Genomic DNA, 19,445 nt, shown 5'->3' with positions numbered 1-19,445 from the left:
TTTCAGGAAAGGGTTGATATCAAGGCATTTAGCTCAGATGGATCCTACCACAAGCTTTCAGCGCTACTCAAGACCTCAGAGAGGACAAAGGTTTTTCTCTTTAGTGTGCCAATGTATAGAAGCAACCATAAGAAGCAATTTTTTTTTTCTTATTTATTAGCTTGGCTTTAGTGTTTCAGAAAGTAAATTTAGGCCATCCTCATTATTACTGTGAACATCTATTGTTTTAAGCAGATTATATTAATTTTGAGTGAGAGTAGGTATTGTATTTTCTTCTTTTAAGATAAAGTAGACGACTCTTTAAGGATTGAGTTGCAGTCAAGACTGATTTATGATCACATGATATTAATTAGTAATGATGATCTGCTCAGAAAATAATGTTCAAGAGACCTGGATTTCTTATCACTTGCCTGCATGATCTTCATTGTTATTGCATCTTCTCTGTTGTGTTTGCATGGTTCCATTTGGCCAACAACTGATGATGGTGTTGATCAATCCAAAGTGTATATGAGGATGGTATGGCATTAGATTCTTAGGCTCATTTTTATCATTGTTGTACTGAAAACAAGTTAAAACTATCTTCTGCTGGCAGACAGTCTAGCACCAAATTCAAAGAACTGACCAGTCTGGAATCTTTATCTACTAATTACTGGAAGCCTAGACTCATGCTGAACAATGAATGACCCAGGGAAAACTTTCATAATCATTGCCTTATGTTTAAGGCCTGGAAACTACATTATGAGCTGTAGCAATTAGTTAGTGTTCCCTGAATAAATTATGTTTTTTGTGAGTAACAGTTGTCATTTGGATGATTCTCAGGTTGTTCATTTTCAGCCCCACACCTTGTTTGTCAATAGGGTTGGTTTCAGTATCTGTCTACAGCAGTGTGATTCTCAGTTGTTGGAATGGATTCGTCCAACTGATCCTCCAAAATCATTTGGATGGCAGTCTAAAGTCGAGCTATTGAAGGTGTGTACAAAATATAAATAAACAAATTGTTTTGGACTAGATGTGTGTATAGCTTATGGTGTTTTTTCTTTCAGTTGCGGATGGATGGATACAACTGGAGCACACCGTTTAGTGTTTGCAGTGAAGGCATGATGCGGATTTCTTTGAAGAAATACACTGGAGAGGATCAAATGCAGTTGAGGGTACAAGTAAGAAGTGGCACAAAGAATTCACGCTATGAAGTTATCTTCCGTCCGAACTCTTCATCCAGTCCCTACAGGTTACAATATATGCTCATAAAGTATTTATTGTCTAAATGCTTACCAACTCAATCAATCTGAAAAATTGTTTACTGGGTTGTTCTTTACAATTCAGGAAAACAAATGTTTCTCATGTTAAGGGAATAGGCTTAGCCAAGTAAAGAATTTCTCATACCATAAAGATCCTAATCGAATATTGTTGATTTTGTACTTTTATCCTTTTTTTTAATTATATACGTGTTCTTGCAATTGTCTTTTCTACTTCATTGTGATGATTAACTTCCTATAACAGGATTGAGAATCGTTCTATGTTTTTACCCATTCGCTTTCGTCAAGTGGATGGTTTCAGCGATTCATGGAAGCTTCTCCTTCCAAGCACAGCTGCTTCATTCTTGTGGGAAGATCTTGGTAGACGACAACTTCTGGAACTCTTTGTGGATGGAACTGACTCATCAAAATCACTGATATACAATATTGATGAGATTTCTGATAATCTGCCCATCCATATGGGTGGAGGACCTGCTAGAGCTATACGTGTTACTATTGTGAAGGAGGACAGAATGAATGTGGTTAAGATCTGTGATTGGTTGCCAGAAAATGAACCTACTGCTATTATAAGTAAAGGAGTCCCCTTGGAGTTGTCACATGCTGGTGGAAATGACTATCAACAACAGCAATTTTCATCCGGTGCAGATTGTGAATTTCATGTTGTTCTTGAGCTTGCTGAGCTTGGAATATCCATTATAGACCACACGCCAGAAGAAATTTTATATTTTTCAGTGCAAAATCTTCTTGTATCATATTCTACAGGCTTGGGATCTGGGATCAGTAGGTAAGAGTTCTTAAATCAATTCTCATTCTTTAACAGAACCTGTCTGGTTCTAAAATCCCCTGCGCATCTATTAAAACCATCAAATCCTGGGGAAGTGGGTAGCAGAAAGGGACTTGTATTATTGATTTGATTAATTTCTGAAGCATATTCCTTTCTTTGGTTCTTAAGCACTTATCTACTAGAGATATCTTCTTTTTATTTTCATCATTTTTTTCCTACTGAAAGGGACTTCGATTGTTAATTGTAAAGTTTGTACTGCCACTTTGACCAACTCCATTCATGAAGCGGCAATATGCAGTGGTTATCTGTGACTAGATTGGTTGGCTGGATTGCCATTAATGGAGATCTGCTATTTTTATTTGTTGCAACTGATGTTTCAAAATTGTTGAAATTAGCAATTTCCACTATTTCTAATTACAGGTTCAAATTGAGAATGCATGGAATACAAATGGATAACCAGTTGCCATTAACTCCAATGCCAGTTCTCTTCAGGCCTCAGAAAGTTGGGGATGGAAACAATTATATCTTGAAGTTCTCCATGACACTGCAATCAAATGGTTCATTAGATCTATGTGTTTATCCATATATTGGGTTCAGCGTGAGCTTTCAGCACCTTGAATTCTTTTACTTGAAAATTATTAATATGTTTCCATTTATTTGACTGTGTTGGTCTTTTTGTGTTTATCAGGGACCTGACAGTTCTGCTTTTCTAGTAAACATTCATGAGCCTATTATCTGGCGCCTTCATGATATGATCCAGCAGGTCAATCTCAATAGGCTTTATGATATTCAAACAACTGCTGTTTCTGTTGATCCAATCATTCAAATTGGGTACGTAGGGGCCTATTTTTCATAAAAGATAAGGTTTTTCTACCCCTCTTTTGTCATTACTTGAGAGCTTATCCAATAGCATGTTGGAATTACAGTGTTCTGAACATTTCGGAAGTTCGATTCAAAGTGTCAATGGGTATGTCACCTGGTCAACGACCAAGAGGAGTTCTTGGTTTCTGGTCATCTTTGATGACTGCCTTGGGCAACACTGAAAATATGCCGGTAAGTGTTAGGACAGCTCAATGTTTTGTCTTCAAATTCTCTGGTGGAGCCAATTTGTCTGTCCTTTTGATTCCTTGGAAACAAGAGGAGGATGCTGAAATTGGCAGAATTCTTTTAATGAATCTCTCTAAATCTTATCTGAAATACATACCACATATCTTCGAAGCTCTTCTTAAACTCGTTGCTATCTTCAAATTGGTGTTCATGCTATTGTGTTTGTGTGCTGAGCGTATGGGCTACCACTCTTTCCTCTAATAATTGTCGCTGGTGCGGAGCTCAATTGAATTCCTCTGCTGTATAGCATATTCAGAGATCCATTAAGTGACTGTGTGACTTCAGAGACTTGTCTATGTTTTTGAATCATATGATATTCCATAGTTGATGTGCCTTTCATGGATTCTAAAAAGAATTTTGTTTGTGTGTTAACCAGGTGAGAATAAACCAAAGATTTCATGAGAATATTTGCATGAGGCAGAGTGCTATGATTAGCATTGCTGTTTCAAACATTAAAAAGGATCTTCTTGGTCAACCTCTTCAATTGCTATCTGGTGTAGATATATTGGGTAATGCAAGTAGTGCACTTGGACATATGAGCAAAGGTGTAGCTGCCTTATCAATGGACAAGAAGTTCATCCAAGGTCGTCAAAGACAGGTCTATTATGAAACTATGATCTCTATTTTCTCTTGATTGCTGCATGTCAAATCAACTGCAAATATTGTCTTTAGTGAAGCTCCATATTTTGAATGTTTAAAGCCACATTATGTTGAAGGCTAGAGGAACTGATTGATGCCCCACTTGACACCTTAATCGCCAAAATAATGGTGAAATGTTTCAAATAAAAAAATGGAGATTTCTTTTTAATTGTTTCATGCTAGTAAGAGTTTATTACTCAGACATGTTTTTCTCATTCTTTTGATTTTCCTCTAAAACTATAGGTTTGATGATTATGAGGGTATGAGTGGACAGATTTATATTGTTTTACAGTAAATCTATGCTTCTAAGGGGAAGGGAAATGTCTTTTCTGCTCTTGTAGCTAACTGGCTTTGAACTTTTACTATATTTCATATTGTGGTATATATTGGTTATCATTCATGCATTGCTGCCGATTCTTCTTTTACCTTCAGTTCCTATTAGGTATTTACTTTCTTATCAAAGGCATATACTGGGACATCATAGGGTCTTTATTTACAAAGTGGTTATTCTCTCTCATTAAAGCTCGAAAGGATGTTGCACCGTGGTTCCTCATTCTTTTTCATTAAATGGGGTACATGTGAAGGTTATGTGAATTTTTTTTAGCTGCTAACCTGGGTTAATAGGTGGATATAGGAGTCAACTTTTCAACTGGGGTCAGAGGCCATAATGGTTCTCTAATACAGTCATTCTTTTCATTCTTGTTCTCTAACTGTTTTGGGTTACATCTTTTGTGATACTCTGCAATGTTTTACGATTTGCTGAAATGATTTGTTATTTAAATTTGCTTTTTCCTAGCAGGAGACTAAAGGTATAGAGGACCTTGGTGATGTTATCAGAGAGGGAGGTGGGGCTCTGGCAAAGGGTCTATTTCGAGGAGTCACAGGCATTTTAACGAAGCCTCTTGAAGGTGCAAAAACATCTGGTGTTGAGGGTTTTGTTCAGGGTGTTGGAAAAGGAATAATAGGTGCAGCTGCCCAACCTGTTAGTGGGGTTTTGGATCTTTTGTCAAAAACTACTGAAGGTGCCAATGCTATGAGAATGAAGATAGCATCTGCTATAACTTCAGAGGAGCAACTCCTCCGTAGAAGATTGCCTCGTGTAATTAGTGGTGATAATTTGCTTCGACCTTACAATGAGTACAAAGCTCAAGGACAGGTAGTTCTGCATTTGCATATGCAATTCACATGTAACGGTTGTTTGATTTATTATTTATCCTTTATACTGCAAGTCTACTAACTGGGTTTCTTTATGCTTCCTCAATGTTATGAGTTTTAATGGAAAGGGTTATAGGAAGATAACACCTTGAATTGTAGATTTATTCGATTAGATAGTTTTCTTGCTGATTGACCAAGAAAACCAAAAAAAATTTATAACCATTAAATTGTAATCAATGAATTTACTCCTGCTGCCTCTGGCATATGGATAAGTGCACCTTTGTGACATTTCTCCTGCACCATGCGTGCAACTGGCCAACATTCTTGTGGATTTTAGTTTTATACATTCATGACATATGGTATCATGCATTTTCATATGGTTCAAGTTAGAGTTATTTTCCTCGTGTTACATTAATGTAGCCGTCACTCTGACTCTGAATTTTTGTCATCATTAAGGTTATACTGCAGCTGGCGGAATCAGGTTCATTTTTCAGTCAGGTTGATCTTTTTAAAGTACGGGGGAAGTTTGCCTTATCCGATGCTTATGAAGATCACTTTATGCTCCCTAAAGGAAAAGTTGTGGTGGTGACACATAGAAGAGTGATGTTATTGCAAGTGAGTTACCTTTATGAGAAACAAATTACTGCATTGAAGTCTATGAGATAACTTGATTGAGAATTTTTTTGTTATTTTTAGCAACCCTCCAATATCATTGCTCAGAGGAAGTTTAGCCCAGCAAGGGATCCATGCTCAGTGCTGTGGGATGTGCTGTGGGATGACTTGATGACAATGGAATTGATTCATGGAAAGAAGGACCACCCAAAAGCTCCTCCTTCACGACTGCTGCTATACTTGAGGAGTAAGGCAACAGAGGTAAAGGAACAAGCTCGGGTAGTAAAATGTAGCCGTGAAACTGATCAGGCTCGTGAGGTCTACTCTTCAATTGAGCGAGCAATGAGTACTTATGGACTAAGCCCATCAAAGGTTAATTCCTGATATCATATCTAATGCTATTCTGTGTATGAGCAATTCTCATTCTTTACACAATACCGCATTTTTGGCTTGCATAAAATCTCTGCTTAAACTGATGTCAGAGAGCATGGGATTTTACAGAGCTATGAATTCTGAGAAGTGGGAAGTTTGCAATGTTGTTAAGTGAAGGGTATAGTGCTTGCAGTATATAGATATGAGTCTGGTTTTATCAATTAGAAAATGTGACACGAGGGCAGTTTGAATATTATTGATAAGAGATTGCTATGCATATGACTACACGTTCTCGTTGAACATTTGAGGTTTTCTTGCATAGTAATTAGTACTTTTGATCGTGCTGTTCAGGAAATGCCAAAATATAAAGTGACAAAGCCGTACATGCCTGGTGCAGATAGGACCAATATTGAAGTGATTTCAAAGGAAGCATCATCTCCCGAACAGGTGCCTGCATCAGTTCCTTTAAGTTCAACTTTTGGTAGCAGATCCAGTTGATGTGGTTAGCTGGGTGACTGTGGTTCAAGGCTTTCTACCGAAGTTGGATCACGCTACTGTTCGGCTGAGAAATGCAAGAGCTATTTGAAAAGGTACGACATTGGATTCACGCGATTCCTTATATTTCGTATATAACATCACCATCAGAAAATTGTGTAGTTAAAGGGATAGTCTTCCTGTGAAGTTGAAGCTAAATTTAAACATCTGCTGGAGTTAAATTGATTGTGCAGGTGTAGACTACAATGAAGATATCCATAAAAGATGTATAGAAGCTCGACATTCAATGAATGCTACAAGGACCCTACTGCCAAGTGTAGATTTTTGCGAGATTTGAAGGAAGCACAATCATTGGTGGCCAAAGCTTGTATAGAAAATACTTGGCTACATTACATTACATGCATTAGTTAGAAGTGTACAGCTTTTGACACCTCTTATCTCTTGCACGCTTATTTGTGCTCTTTGTATACGAACATTTGCAGAATATCTCCCCAAGTCCTATTGGGTTTGCGGCTAATAACCGGCACCCATGTGGGTTTTAAGGCAACTAGAAAGCAAAATTGAATGCTTTCTGCAAGTTATAAAATTGTATTTCTCAAACATTATCATCATATCAAATACAACTTTTCAAAAGAATCAACTGAAATGACTATAATATTCATATATTGGTTCTTTTCAATAAAATCAGATAATAGTTGTCAATTGTCGACGGACGGTGCATTCAGTTCTTTAACTTAATTCAAGTTATCTTTTGGTGAAAACCATTTGACTCTTATGTAAATATTGAATGAACTGAAATCCTTTGTAACTGTTGGAGGTGCCAGAGAAGAATTCTTTTATTTTAAAAGACCACCATTTTTTTTCTAAATCCTCTCTGTTTCATTTTAAAAATAATAAAACTACCTTTTAATTCTTAAATAAATAGTTTCTCTGTGATACTTTCTTACAAAACTGTATTAAATTTCTTAATATAAATATCTAATAAATTAACATGGCACTTAAATTCTTTTGACATTTTAAGAGCAATTTAAAAGAGATTTTTATTATTTAATTAAAATATTCTTTTTATTTTTTTGAAAGAAAAATACTCTTCTATGACTTATCATGCTTATTCTTGTCGCATAATAATATTTAAGTCTTGCGGTGAAAAGAAATTATCTTCGAAAAGTTTTAATTTAGATTAACGCCACGTCAGCTCTTATCTGTCATCCAGGATCATTTCCCGAGCAAGCCATGCTCTACACTCTTTATTTTTGGCGCCAATGTTTTACCCTTTCTTTCTATTTAAGTCGTCAAAAGCTCTCCTTCTAATCTAAATTTTGCTCGTTAAAGAAAAAGAAAAAAGAAGGAAAGAACTCCTTTCAGCTATCGCTCCTCTGCTCCAGGTTCCGTTTTCTATATGATGAGATTTTCTTTCCTGATTTGCTCCTTTTTGCCTGTTTTCTGTATGTTGAAGTCACTAAATAAAACAAAATTAAAAATAATGATTTGTATGTTTTCTTTTTTTATTCTTTATATTAAAATTATTCTATTGTTATTTTTTATCTGGTTCAGATTCTTTATTTAATAGATCCAATTTTGGCTTGTCAGATGTCTGGAAACAGTGATAATGAAATGGATAATGACACCAAAGTGAATTTTGAGTGTGATGCTACTCATGAACAAAACTGTTGTAGCTGTGGTGATGATGATGGATATAATTTCACATCTGCTTCAGAAGATTCTGAAACTGGAAGTGTTAACAATTCTCACATTGATTTTGAAGAAAGACAATCGTATATCGCTCTCGCAATGTTAACTTGTGTTGAAGATATTTTATCTATGGATAGTCTTGGTATTCGAGTCATATAGGCGGTAAGCCTACTCGGAGAATAAATAAATTAAGCGTCGATGCTCTTCAAGCTGAGTGTTCAAATATTTATAATGATGAGAAAGTAAGAGCTAAAAAGGTATTGAAACATTTGGATTCCAAATTACCCTTTCAATTGATGTCTTGAGATGTCCAGCAGCTGGTCAGTATTTGTGTTTAACTGCACATTTGATTGCTGTCGACTGGTGTTTGAGAAATTGGGTAATCTGTTTTAGGCCTATTAGTAGGTCACTTGATGATGATTGCTTTTTGTTACTAAAACCATGCCAGGATGATCTGAACCTTGAAGGAGAAAAGGATCTCCATTACTGGTTCTATTAGTTGAATTTTCACCATCAGCCATGATAGCAAAAAAAAAAAAAAAAAAAGGGTTATACAGGCACCTAATCTTGGTGCTCTGATACCATGAACAATTTAATGGTAGAACAAGGTCAAAAGTACCTTGGTTGTATATTCGTTATATTAACAAGATTTACAGCAGGGGCTATATATATACAACGATTACTTGTATGCTACTCTAGCTAAGAAAGAAAGAGAAAAATATCCTGCCAGCTCATTTGTACCAGCAGCAGAAGGAGACAGAAAAGAATAACAGAATGTGGTAGTGAAATGGCAAGGAATGATGTGCAGGGAATGAGCAGAGAATCTGTTGTAACAGAATTGATCAGAGAAGCTTCTAGAAGATGCAATATAATTCTACAGTATCTGTAAGCTTTTAAAGAGCTTGTATAATGCTGCAAATGCTGTCTTTGAAGCAAACAACATACTGCAAACATCTATCTTCCTAATCTTCAAGAGCTTCATGCAAGTCTAACTCAGGCATCAACTGATTCAGACAGTTTCGTTAGCCTTGTAGCCCAGAAAATTATTCAAAGGCTCGAGGAGTATTTGAAGAATATGTTCTTGGTTTTGACAATTGCTACAGTGATGGATCCTAGATGCAAGATGAAGTATCTAGAGTTATCTTTCTCAATGAAAGGTGCAAGTGATGGCAGTTCTGATCTGACGACTGTTTTAACCACCATTCCAAGTCTTTATGATGACTGCTCAACTAATTTGCCTCGGAGCAGGAAGCACAAGGCCAATTCGATTTCTTCTAACTCAGGAGAGGATTCTTCCAGGCAAGTTTCTGATGAAGGTTCTTCTGATTGGTTACAAAAATACAAGCAGTTTGTTGAAGTTGATAATAGGCTCTAATGTCAGAGCTGGATTTGTATTTAGTAGACGGTGTCTTGCCTTGGAGCCAGGATTTCGACATGCTGGACTGGTGGAAAGCTGAAAGCCCAAAGTATCCTGTTTTGGCAAGGATGGGGTGCGACTATCTGGCCATTCCTGTTTCTGTTGTGACTTCAATAGCTGCATACTTCACTGTTGAGAGAGAAATTGGTGGACGTTTGGCTTCCTTACAATCGGACGTGATGAATGCCATGATGTGTTCTCGGAGCTGGTGCCCTTCTGATACAAAATTCAAGATAGGGTCTCTGATGGGGGATATGGATTTTCTAGTAGAGACAGAATTTGTTGAAGATATACTTTTCCACATCTGAACCAAAGAAATTTAGTTTAAGATTTAATCTGAAACATTTTATATGTGGCTTCCATGTGCCGTTGGAGCAGTAGGCATGAGTGTAGTATTAGGCTCTTGATATGGACATTTTTCAGCTTCTTTTTGGTGCTATGTTATCACTCCATGTCTTTTAGTTTTTGAAGCTTGGGAAAGTGGGTTCTGGATGTATGAATTGGGTCCCTGCGTCCGTATATTCTTTCTCGGTCTTTTCGTTGAGCTTCTTGGCAGGACTTGAAATTAAAGCAGCTAATTGTTTACAGGCCACATGATTTGAAGTATACATATAATGCAAAATGCAAAAATTATGGTTGATTTTCATATATTCAGGAATAAAAGACCTGACACTATTTGTAAGCATTTAGAGAGCTTGTAAAACGCTGCAAATGCTGTCTTTGAAGCAAAACAACATACAGCAAACATCTAACTTTGCAATCTTCAAGAGCTTCATGCAAGTCTAAACTCAGGCATCACAGTTTCATTAGCCCTATAGCTTAGAAAATGCTCGAGCAACCTGGTAGTAACATAGGGATTCTGTACAACTCTGAATGGAAGGCATGAACCGTCTTTTGCATTATAGGGAGGTAAGATATGAGTTTTTCCAAAATTAAATTCTTCACAACAAGCTGGTTAATATTACTATTTGTAGCAAGGAAATTCTATTTCATCACATGAGCAAGGAAATCCTAATTCGCCACTGGGTGATGTCAATGAGAATGCTGGTGAGCATGAATATGATTATAAAAATTAAAAAAATAATAAATAAATAAATAAATAAAAAGCCCATGGCTCCTTCCAATTTCATTTGCTTCGAAGATGTACCGCCACAGTTTGCTATAAGTGATTCCTTCAAACGTTTCATGTCTATGGTTAACCCACAATTTCAGGTTGATTTGCAGACTATTGGAAGGGAGTGCTTGGATGTATACAAGGACGAGAAAGTGAGAATCAAAGAGATCTTCAAACAATTTGACTGTAAGATTAGTCTATCAGTAGACATATTGAAGCATGAGAGATTTACTCATCATATTACTTATTACTATCACGAATTTTTGTGCCTCACAGCACATTTTACTGATAAAATTTGGAAATTGAAGAACTGTGTCGTGTTTTGGAGCCAAATTATGTTTTTTCCTGGTGAAAGTGTTCCGTATGCTCTAAGAGACTTCAACATTGAGGACAAAGTAGCTACACTTACGATGATTAATAGTGATTGCCACGATGAACTGGTTGAGGCTCTGGAAAACCAGGTTTGGCAAAAGGTGGCATTTCAACTCAATGGCATGTATAATGGTTCGGGATGCATTTGAAGAGAATAAAGATATTATTGACATGGTTCGTGAACTGTACTCGTTTGGTAGATCCTTACTCTTATGGCACCTTACTAGCCACACTCTAAAACAGGCTTTAGAATTGTGGTTTATGGGTAGATATTCTTCAAAAAATGTAACTGACCATTATGCTGTGCCTTCTGCTGAGCAATGGAAGAAGGTTGAAACTGTTTGTAAACTTGTTGGAAAGCATATATGATGTAGCAAATGTGTTTTTTGAAGCAAAGCATTCAACTGCAAACATTTATCTTTATCATCTTTGTGAGCTCATGGCAATTTTGATTCAAGCATCCTCTAGCTTAGATGACTTCATTAGATATGTGGCTGAGGAGATCCTAAAGAAGTTTGACCAATACTGGAAGGATGTGTTCTTGGTGTTGGCAATTGCAATAATGCTGGATCCTCGGTTCCAAATGAAATACATAGAATTTGCTCGTTCAAAATCTGAGGGCAGTAAAGGCAACTTGCAAATTGAATCTATCATGGTAGCTTTTCACAGCCTTTGTGATAGTTATGCAACTCTTTTTCCTCAAAGTGATGACTCTGATTCAGATGTTACTGATTTGGAAAAAATATGGTCTCTTTCTCAGATGAATAAAAGCCAGAACTCAATTGACAGCTTTATTGTCTTGCAAGACTATCACCAATTCATCCAATCTTCTTCTCAGCTGCCGAAGTCAGATCCGGAATGGTACTTGGAGGAACCTGTTTTATCCTGGAGGCAAGACTTCAGGGTATTGGGTTGGTGGAAAGCAGCTACTGCTAAGTGTCATACTCTGCCTAGGATGGCCCATGATTTCTTAGCCATTCCAATTTCTGAGGCTACTTCATTTGAAGCGTTTTACCTTCTTCTTTTTGCTAGTTTAGTTTGTTCTATGCTGCAATATTGATTTTGTTTAAAGTTTATGCTTTAGATCTGAAATAACGTGTTCTTTTTGGGTGATCATGCTTTATGGTTGGACTGAGTTATCTTCTAGCTGCAAGAAGGTGTTTCATACATGTAGTCTTTTTCTCCTGTCGCTTAGGCGTAGTGCTAGTGATGCAATGAATATAAGTCTCTACTTAATTGGATATTTAGTTGTTTAATCAGTTGGTATTTTGCTTAGTGCTTGATGGTTTTGTAAGCCATTGTCTACTAATTTTTTCCTTGGACGTGGAAAGAGTTTTTCTGCACTTGTGCAAGTGAACCCATTCCAAAACCTATATTGTGAACATGCCTTTCAGAATGTTAACTGAGCCTGTGTTATTGATCTTGCAGTAGATCAGGCAGTATTATTCCAAAGTTGGTTGAATAGATGTAAATGCATTTACTTGAACTTCTTTACATTTAAAATCATTTATTTGTGAACAAGTACAGTCAGGTACAAGTGGAGTCATATTTATTGTGGCAACCTGAGAATCTTTGTTTAAATTCAAAGAGACAAAGGGTTATTAGTTCTAGTCACATGCAACAGGTTGTTTATATTATATACACGTTTGATCCAGCCAACTTTCATTTCTTTATCACTTCCTTTCATTCATCCTTGGATTCGAAAAGGAAAAAAATGAACATGAGAAGCAAGAACATTAACTAGCAGAGCTGGAGGCAATTGTATATTAACTGTTTCAAAAGATTGGTTATCAACACGAGACTTGTTAGTAACTTAATTAGCATGCATCTATTTTCAAGTATGCTTTCAGGATATCCTTTGCTTTCTTTGCCTCTTTTTAAGTGAAAATTTCAGGATGAGTTGTATAGTAACTTATGTATGGCTACTGGAGGTCAAGAATTCAACTCTATGAACTCATATTAATTTTCCATGTGGTATATATATATATAATATTTTTGTGGCAGAAAAACACAAAAGACCATGCATGCATCTGCAATTGCATGGCTGTTTATGCCCCCAAATAGAAAAGAACATATGCTACAACTGGTTCCAGTTTTTCCTGCTCTCTTCTTCCTCGTGTTTCCTTCTCTTCTTCACCTTCAGTTCCTTCTCAAACCAATGCTCTCACTCTCTGTATTTCATTATTTTAAACGAGGGCTTAAGACACAACCACAAGAAGCATATGTTTGTCTTACAAAACACAAACATTAAACTTTATTAAGATAAGAGAAAGAAAAAAAAAAGCATTAAGAATCTAATTCCCTTGATTCTATTATATTACATTACTTCATGGATCCAACTATCGCCCGTGACACCCATTTAACGCCAACCCGTGAGTTCTTGCATTATACGTGTCTCCCTCCTTAACATTTCAGTTTCACTAAAATTTCAAAAAAATCAGCCTGGCTGGCTGCATGTGAATTAGGGTTGGAACTCGATTTGCATCATCCGCTATGTCACAGGACAGGACCCACATCCTAATAGCCAATCATATGGGATACATGGCCCCACTCTATCCCCCAATCAAACCAGTAATGTAGCGCGTGCAGTTTAACTCCAATCCCAGCTGGCATAGCTAAACACCACAAACTAATTCATCACCTTTACTTTTATTTTATTTTTTTATTTTTTATGATTTTGGTTGGCTTTTGATATCTAATCAGACTCTTTTATATTTCAACAAATTGTTTCTCTAATAATACATTCAAGAATTAATCTTTTATTTTTATGTCCGAAAAATGAAAAAAAATATAATAATATCTCACGTATAAATATTTAAAGAAAAAAAAAAAGAATTATACAGAAAAACTAGTATTCTGTATGGTGAAATAGCAATTATAAATTTACAGTCTTTATTCATTAACAACAAAGAAAAAGAAAACAAAAAGTTCTTCATGACTCATAATTGATTTGTCATTCTTTGATATGGAATCAGTATCACATATTATAATTCCTTTTTTCTTTCTTTTTTTAAAATGTATAAACCCATACTTTTGAGCAGCTTAATCAACCCGTGAGAGTAGACACGTGACGCACTAAGACAAACACAATAGCCTGCGTCCATCAGTGCATGGAACCCATTAATATATATATAATCTTTGCCACTTTCTGTCAGCAAATGCAAAACCCTTATAGAAAAGCCCTTCTGTTTAACTTGCATTTTTGCTAAGCAAATACAAGTTCAAATGTCTTACAGTAGTTGAATTTGTTATATATATATATACATGCATAATTAGAAGCTGGATTTGTTCTGCTGCTTCTGCATTTTTCATCCCTTTTTTTTATAGATAGAGTACTGCTCAAATTTACGATCTTCCAACATCAGGTAGCTGTTTCTTTCTTCGATTCTCTCATTTCTTGTTAAAGTTGGTTTAATGTGTCACGTGAGAAAATGTGAAAGTGGTTTGGGATATGTTGTTCTTGGCGTTTCTAGCTACCTACAGAAGGAGTATTCTTTTTTTTGTTTTGGTTTTAAGAATTTTGGATAGAAAATGGACCGTAGGATTTAGACAACTCGTGAATGGTTTAATTCCATTGTCGAGGAGGACCTACTGCAGTGCTTCCTACTTCTATTTTCATGGTCACAAAGTTGGCTAAAATACAATAAAGAGTCACGGGACTCTCTACTTTAACATCACCAAGATTACCCCCCCAACACCCATCTTCTCTTTATTATTATTAGGGTTATTTATTTGTCTATCACAAACACCAACTGCTGTTCTCTCTCTTTAACTCATCAATTCATAAAACAACAAACACCTCATGTGCATCATGATGTATGCAACCATGCATGCAGCAGCTAACATATTAATTTAATTTATGTAATGACGACCCATTAGTGTGTTTTTTTTTATTAAAGAAGATGGAAAATCTCGATGAGTAATTTCTTTTCTTTTCCTTTTTCATTTTCATAAACCAAAATGGAATAAAGATTTGCCTATGCATGAGAAAGGTTGATTTGTCTGCCTGCTGTTTATGGGTTTCCTCTCTAGCTAATGGTTGTCTCTTTTTTATGCGTACATGGTGCCTTCTACTGATATGGACTAGCTTTTGTTTTGAATCACAACAATATAGATTGCATCATCTGGTTTAGTTACAAATAGGTTAGACAAATTTATACTTTTATTTTATCAAGTTAATTATGTGAATATGAATATATAAAGTTGAATTAGGTACCTACATATGTATATAAACGTGGCTTCTGTATTCTTCTTAATTTCTTGCTTTCTTCATGGGATTAATCGATGGTATTTTTGTCTTCAATCAAAAGGTTTTTGTTCTTAATTAACTCCAAGCTTTATTCTAATCTTTTTAGCCGCTTGAAAGTGTCCTTTTTACCTATAATATGTACTTATTGTCCAATTAGTTGAAAGGGTCAAGGCAGACAATCAAGTAACTGACATAAATTAAGAATTTCTACTTAAATATAATACTTGATATACAGTTGCATCAGTTGAGTTTACTGCTAACCTAGCTAGCTTAATTCATTAAAAGAAGATTCATAAACATGCATGCTCTTCTCTTACAACATACACTATTTGGTCAAGCAACCAGCAACTAGTGGAAGAGCACATTCTGGATCGATGCCAAGTTTCTCTACATGTATTATGGGCACCTCTCTTTTGTCCACAAATATATGCATTTTGTCCAAGTTTGAATGTAATGGTCCTGCCCTCCTAGCCCCCTTGGTGCCACACTCATTATTACAAGAATTGCTAATGAAGGGTTTTCTGTATTCTCCTCATAAGATCTTTTATATGCATTACATGTGCTATTTTTTTGAAAGAAAAAATAATAATCATTTAGTATAAGCTCCATGAATGCATTAAGTTTGAATACAAATAAAAAAGAAAATTTATATCAAGTTCTGGCACTCTACTCTAGAAAATAAGGGCCTCAAACCAATTCACAAGCTGATACTGTTTGCAGGTGAAAATACTTAACTTTGCTATGCAGTCGAATAAAGCCACACCATAAAATCCAAGAATTACAAATATATATATATATATATAGTAAGAGGAAAATGGGCCACATATCGTAGAAAGGAAACCAGTGCAGGTGAAAATATTATAATAAAATTTGAAGGCTGTAGATCAACACTTGTATTTCCACAGAAACACCAAAAGCACTCGGCTAACCTTTTTTTCCCAATTCTACCTCTTCAACCCTTCTTCTCTTCTTCTCCTTGGAGACAATGATGTCTCAATCAATATAAAAATGACACGTGTCAACTCTATGCATGAAACCAGTTTCTTTGAGCAACTGTTATTCAAGTATAAAATAGAGCCTTCTTTGCCCTCATAATGGTCCTTAACCATTTCTTCTTGCACCTGATGATTTTCTTCCTTTAGTACATTATTCCTTGCTTTGCTTAGTACATTATTATTTCTTTCTTCTCTCTCTTCTGTTGCTTCTCCTCCATTTAATTTGGCAACAAAACCAACATAAAGCTGATATTCTTTTGTGGTCATTCTTCAGAGTAATTATTTGTGGCTCCTACTCCTACATTAACATTTTCTTCATCCTTCTTCTTGTTTATAGACCGTTCGAGATCGCCTACACTACTACTATCCTTCCAGTTCAGCCCGCTGCTTCTGATGGAGCTCATTCGCGGTTTGCTAGTCATATCGATTGCAGTAATTTTTCTTCTTCAGAATTCAAGCAATGTGGAAGGAAGATACCATTATCACAAGCCAAAAGGGAAACCTTCTAAACATACAGGGTCCCCTGTTTCTCCAACACCTGATAATGCCCCTGCGGAACCTTCAGTTCCTTCAACCCCTGCAAATTCTCCTCTAGTCCCTTCAGACCCTTATCCTAATGATCCGGGTAAATCCACTTCTGACTGCATTTTCGATGTGACATCTTATGGGGCAGTCGGAGATGGTTCTACTGATGACACTGCCGCCTTCGTGGCAGCTTGGAAGGCAGCCTGTGCAGTCGAATCAGGTGTTATTTTGGCTCCTTCAGGTTATTCTTTCATGATCACTTCGACTATTTTCTCAGGGCCCTGCCAGCCAGGACTTGTGTTTCAGGTGAACATTCTTTGAAGAAAATTTCAATCTTGTTCTGTTTGTTTTAGCACATAGTTGGCGGTCATTACAGCTCACTGAAAGTTGTAACTTTTTTCTGTTAAAAGGTGGATGGATGCCTAATGCCACCAGATGGACCTGATTCCTGGCCAGAGAAAGATAGTAAGAAACAATGGCTTGTGTTTTATAGACTCACTGATATGACTCTCACTGGCAAAGGAACAATTGAAGGCAATGGAGAGAAGTGGTGGGATCTCCCCTGCAAACCTCACAGGGTAAATGACACATTGATATTAGTTCTAGAATTGCAGAATTAACTTTTTTTGTTTTATTCTTTTTTAATATTTTGTGGATTTCACTGATAAAATGCTTACAAAAATTTGATTTCAGAGTCCTAATGGAGAGTCATCAAAAGAACCATGCGACAGTCCTGCAGTAAGTGAAAGTTATCCAGCAAAAGTTGACGATCATTTGCATACTCTTTTCTTTTTTCCTTGTAGTAACAGTTGCTCTTTATTTTCTACCCTTCTTCAAATTCAGATGATTCGGTTCTTCATGAGCTCCAATTTAGTAGTGAGTGGATTAAGTATTCAAAACAGTCCTCAATTCCACATGAAGTTCGATGGCTGCGAAGGAGTTTTAATAGAGAAGCTGTCCATATCTTCTCCTAAACTTAGCCCAAACACTGATGGGATCCACATTGAAAATACAAAAACTGTTGGGATTTACAACTCTATGATTAGCAATGGTAGGGAAAAAAGCATCACCTTTTTAATACTCAATTTGTCAGTTATCCACTGTAGCGCCATTTTCTAATAATGCATATATACTTTATTTAAACAGGCGATGATTGCATATCAATTGGAACTGGATGCTCAAATGTTGATATAGAAGGTGTGACCTGCGGGCCTAGTCACGGGATTAGGTACCATATTCTCTCTTTTCTAAAACTGATATTTATATCTTGGCTGTATTATTAACTACCACCAATCAGCTGCTTTCTGGGTACCCTTTTCCAATACTATTGAATTTCATTTATTATGATCGCAGAAGCTAGCTAGAGATGAATCTTGTAGTATTTTCAAAAGAGTAATTAATTTAGTATTTCCAATCGTCGCCAGGGGTCTGAGGCTATGAGTTTAAACACCAGGTTTTTGTTTTAAAATTGGTATGTATTTTGTTTTGCAGCATTGGAAGTCTAGGAGTACACAATTCGCAGGCATGTGTTTCAAACATAACAGTGAGCAATGCCATTATAAGAGATTCAGACAATGGAGTGAGGATCAAGACATGGCAAGGGGGCACGGGTTGCGTTTCAGGAATATCTTTCCAGAACATCCAAATGGAGAATGTTAGGAACTGCATGATCATAGACCAGTACTACTGCATGTCAAAGGCTTGTCTAAACCAGACCTCAGCTGTCCATGTGACAGATGTATCGTACAGGAATATTAAGGGTACATATGATGTAAGAACCCCACCAATTCACTTTGCCTGCAGTGACACAGTGCCTTGCACCAACATTACCCTATCAGAAGTTGAACTTCTCCCTGAAGAAGGAGAACTGGTAGATGATCCATTCTGTTGGAATGCATATGGGACTGAAGAAACAGTGACCATACCTCCTCTAAATTGCCTGAGAGATGGGGAGCCTGAAAGTGTGCAAGAAGTTTCTTATGGTTGCTAATTGAGATAGCATACTAATACTATACTATATTATACTATAATACTAGTACTAGCTTTGATTATGGGATTGAGAATTCGAGATTATTACTATAGCATACTTAATTACTGTATAGAGCCCAACCCAAGAACCATTTATCTGTAATGGGTCTTGATCATTGTTTAGGCTCCATCCCTGTTAGGGTATTTCTCCCCTTATTGTGTGATGACATATTGTAGCAGAGCATTGGTCTGTTTTTTTGGACCCTTGATTGTGATAGAATTGGATTTTTACATGTATGATTACAAATTCTTACTAATGTTTCTCTATTTTATTCTTCATCATTTGGATGTGCATCTATCCCACAACCCAAGGATATCACCCTTTCTTGTCATCCTTATATTTACCATAAAATTAAAAATATGAAAATTTTATATTCTTCTCAGAAAAAATTAAATTTTTAATCAATTAAAGTTTTATTTTATGTCTTTACCAATTAGAACAATCCCTTCATCCATAAAGTTAAACTCTTTAATTACTATAAGATTTATCGACTATGAATTATTAATATGAAAACAAGATCTTTTACTAAATTATATTTCACAAGGACATCCATTTATATTAAGTAGCAAGTTCAATAAATAAAATTAGTTTATATTGATTTCTTAAGAATGAAGGACAAAAGAAAAGCTCTT

At 36.1% G+C, this 19,445-nt stretch overlaps 3 protein-coding genes across 14 annotated transcripts in view; all 3 read left to right on the top strand.

Moving 5' to 3' along the window:
* Positions 1–7,060, top strand: part of LOC8261314 — a 42,239-nt gene extending 35,179 nt beyond the window's left edge. For 5 of the 6 annotated variants that reach the window (XM_048379114.1, XM_048379115.1, XM_048379113.1 and 2 more), the window contains 13 exons: positions 7–90; positions 820–969; positions 1,044–1,228; positions 1,501–2,040; positions 2,461–2,638; positions 2,729–2,871; positions 2,967–3,093; positions 3,524–3,745; positions 4,586–4,942; positions 5,398–5,556; positions 5,638–5,925; positions 6,277–6,515; positions 6,654–7,060. In XM_048379114.1, coding sequence (XP_048235071.1) covers positions 7–90; positions 820–969; positions 1,044–1,228; positions 1,501–2,040; positions 2,461–2,638; positions 2,729–2,871; positions 2,967–3,093; positions 3,524–3,745; positions 4,586–4,942; positions 5,398–5,556; positions 5,638–5,925; positions 6,277–6,423 — 2,580 coding nt within the window. In that variant the 3' untranslated portion in view covers positions 6,424–6,515; positions 6,654–7,060. Of the gene's footprint in view, positions 1–6; positions 91–819; positions 970–1,043; positions 1,229–1,500; positions 2,041–2,460; positions 2,639–2,728; positions 2,872–2,966; positions 3,094–3,523; positions 3,746–4,585; positions 4,943–5,397; positions 5,557–5,637; positions 5,926–6,276; positions 6,516–6,653 lie in introns of those variants that run through there. The other variant, XM_048379116.1, reaches the window with a different exon arrangement.
* A 523-nt stretch (positions 7,061–7,583) lies between these two features.
* LOC112534847 (zinc finger BED domain-containing protein RICESLEEPER 3-like) lies at positions 7,584–12,258 on the top strand. 6 transcript variants are annotated; one of them, XM_048379144.1, is made up of 3 exons: positions 7,584–7,805; positions 8,011–10,576; positions 10,742–12,258. In XM_048379144.1, the coding sequence occupies exon 3, from the start codon at positions 11,314–11,316 to the stop codon at positions 12,073–12,075; it is 762 nt and encodes a 253-aa protein (XP_048235101.1). In that variant the 5' UTR covers positions 7,584–7,805; positions 8,011–10,576; positions 10,742–11,313; the 3' UTR covers positions 12,076–12,258. The 6 variants fall into 6 exon arrangements, with proteins under 6 accessions (XP_048235101.1, XP_025013125.2, XP_048235097.1 ...); XM_025157357.2 differs by having other exon boundaries at positions 8,011–10,829; positions 10,920–12,258; XM_048379142.1 differs by having other exon boundaries at positions 7,585–7,805; positions 10,754–12,258.
* A 1,943-nt stretch (positions 12,259–14,201) lies between these two features.
* On the top strand, positions 14,202–19,094 carry LOC8261315 (polygalacturonase At1g48100). Of its 2 annotated transcripts, XM_025157356.2 has the most exons (7): positions 14,202–14,380; positions 16,597–17,090; positions 17,195–17,362; positions 17,478–17,522; positions 17,628–17,835; positions 17,931–18,012; positions 18,276–19,094. In XM_025157356.2, the coding sequence occupies exons 2-7, from the start codon at positions 16,653–16,655 to the stop codon at positions 18,772–18,774; spliced, it is 1,440 nt and encodes a 479-aa protein (XP_025013124.1). In that variant the 5' UTR covers positions 14,202–14,380; positions 16,597–16,652; the 3' UTR covers positions 18,775–19,094. The 2 variants fall into 2 exon arrangements, with proteins under 2 accessions (XP_025013124.1, XP_002519290.1); XM_002519244.4 differs by lacking the exon at positions 14,202–14,380 and having other exon boundaries at positions 16,368–17,090.
* The last annotated feature ends 351 nt before the right edge of the window (positions 19,095–19,445 follow it).

Source organism: Ricinus communis, chromosome 9 (genome assembly GCF_019578655.1).
Source record: "Ricinus communis isolate WT05 ecotype wild-type chromosome 9, ASM1957865v1, whole genome shotgun sequence".
Lineage (NCBI taxonomy): Eukaryota > Viridiplantae > Streptophyta > Magnoliopsida > Malpighiales > Euphorbiaceae > Ricinus > Ricinus communis.
This window is presented reverse-complemented; position numbering and strand designations above follow the sequence as displayed.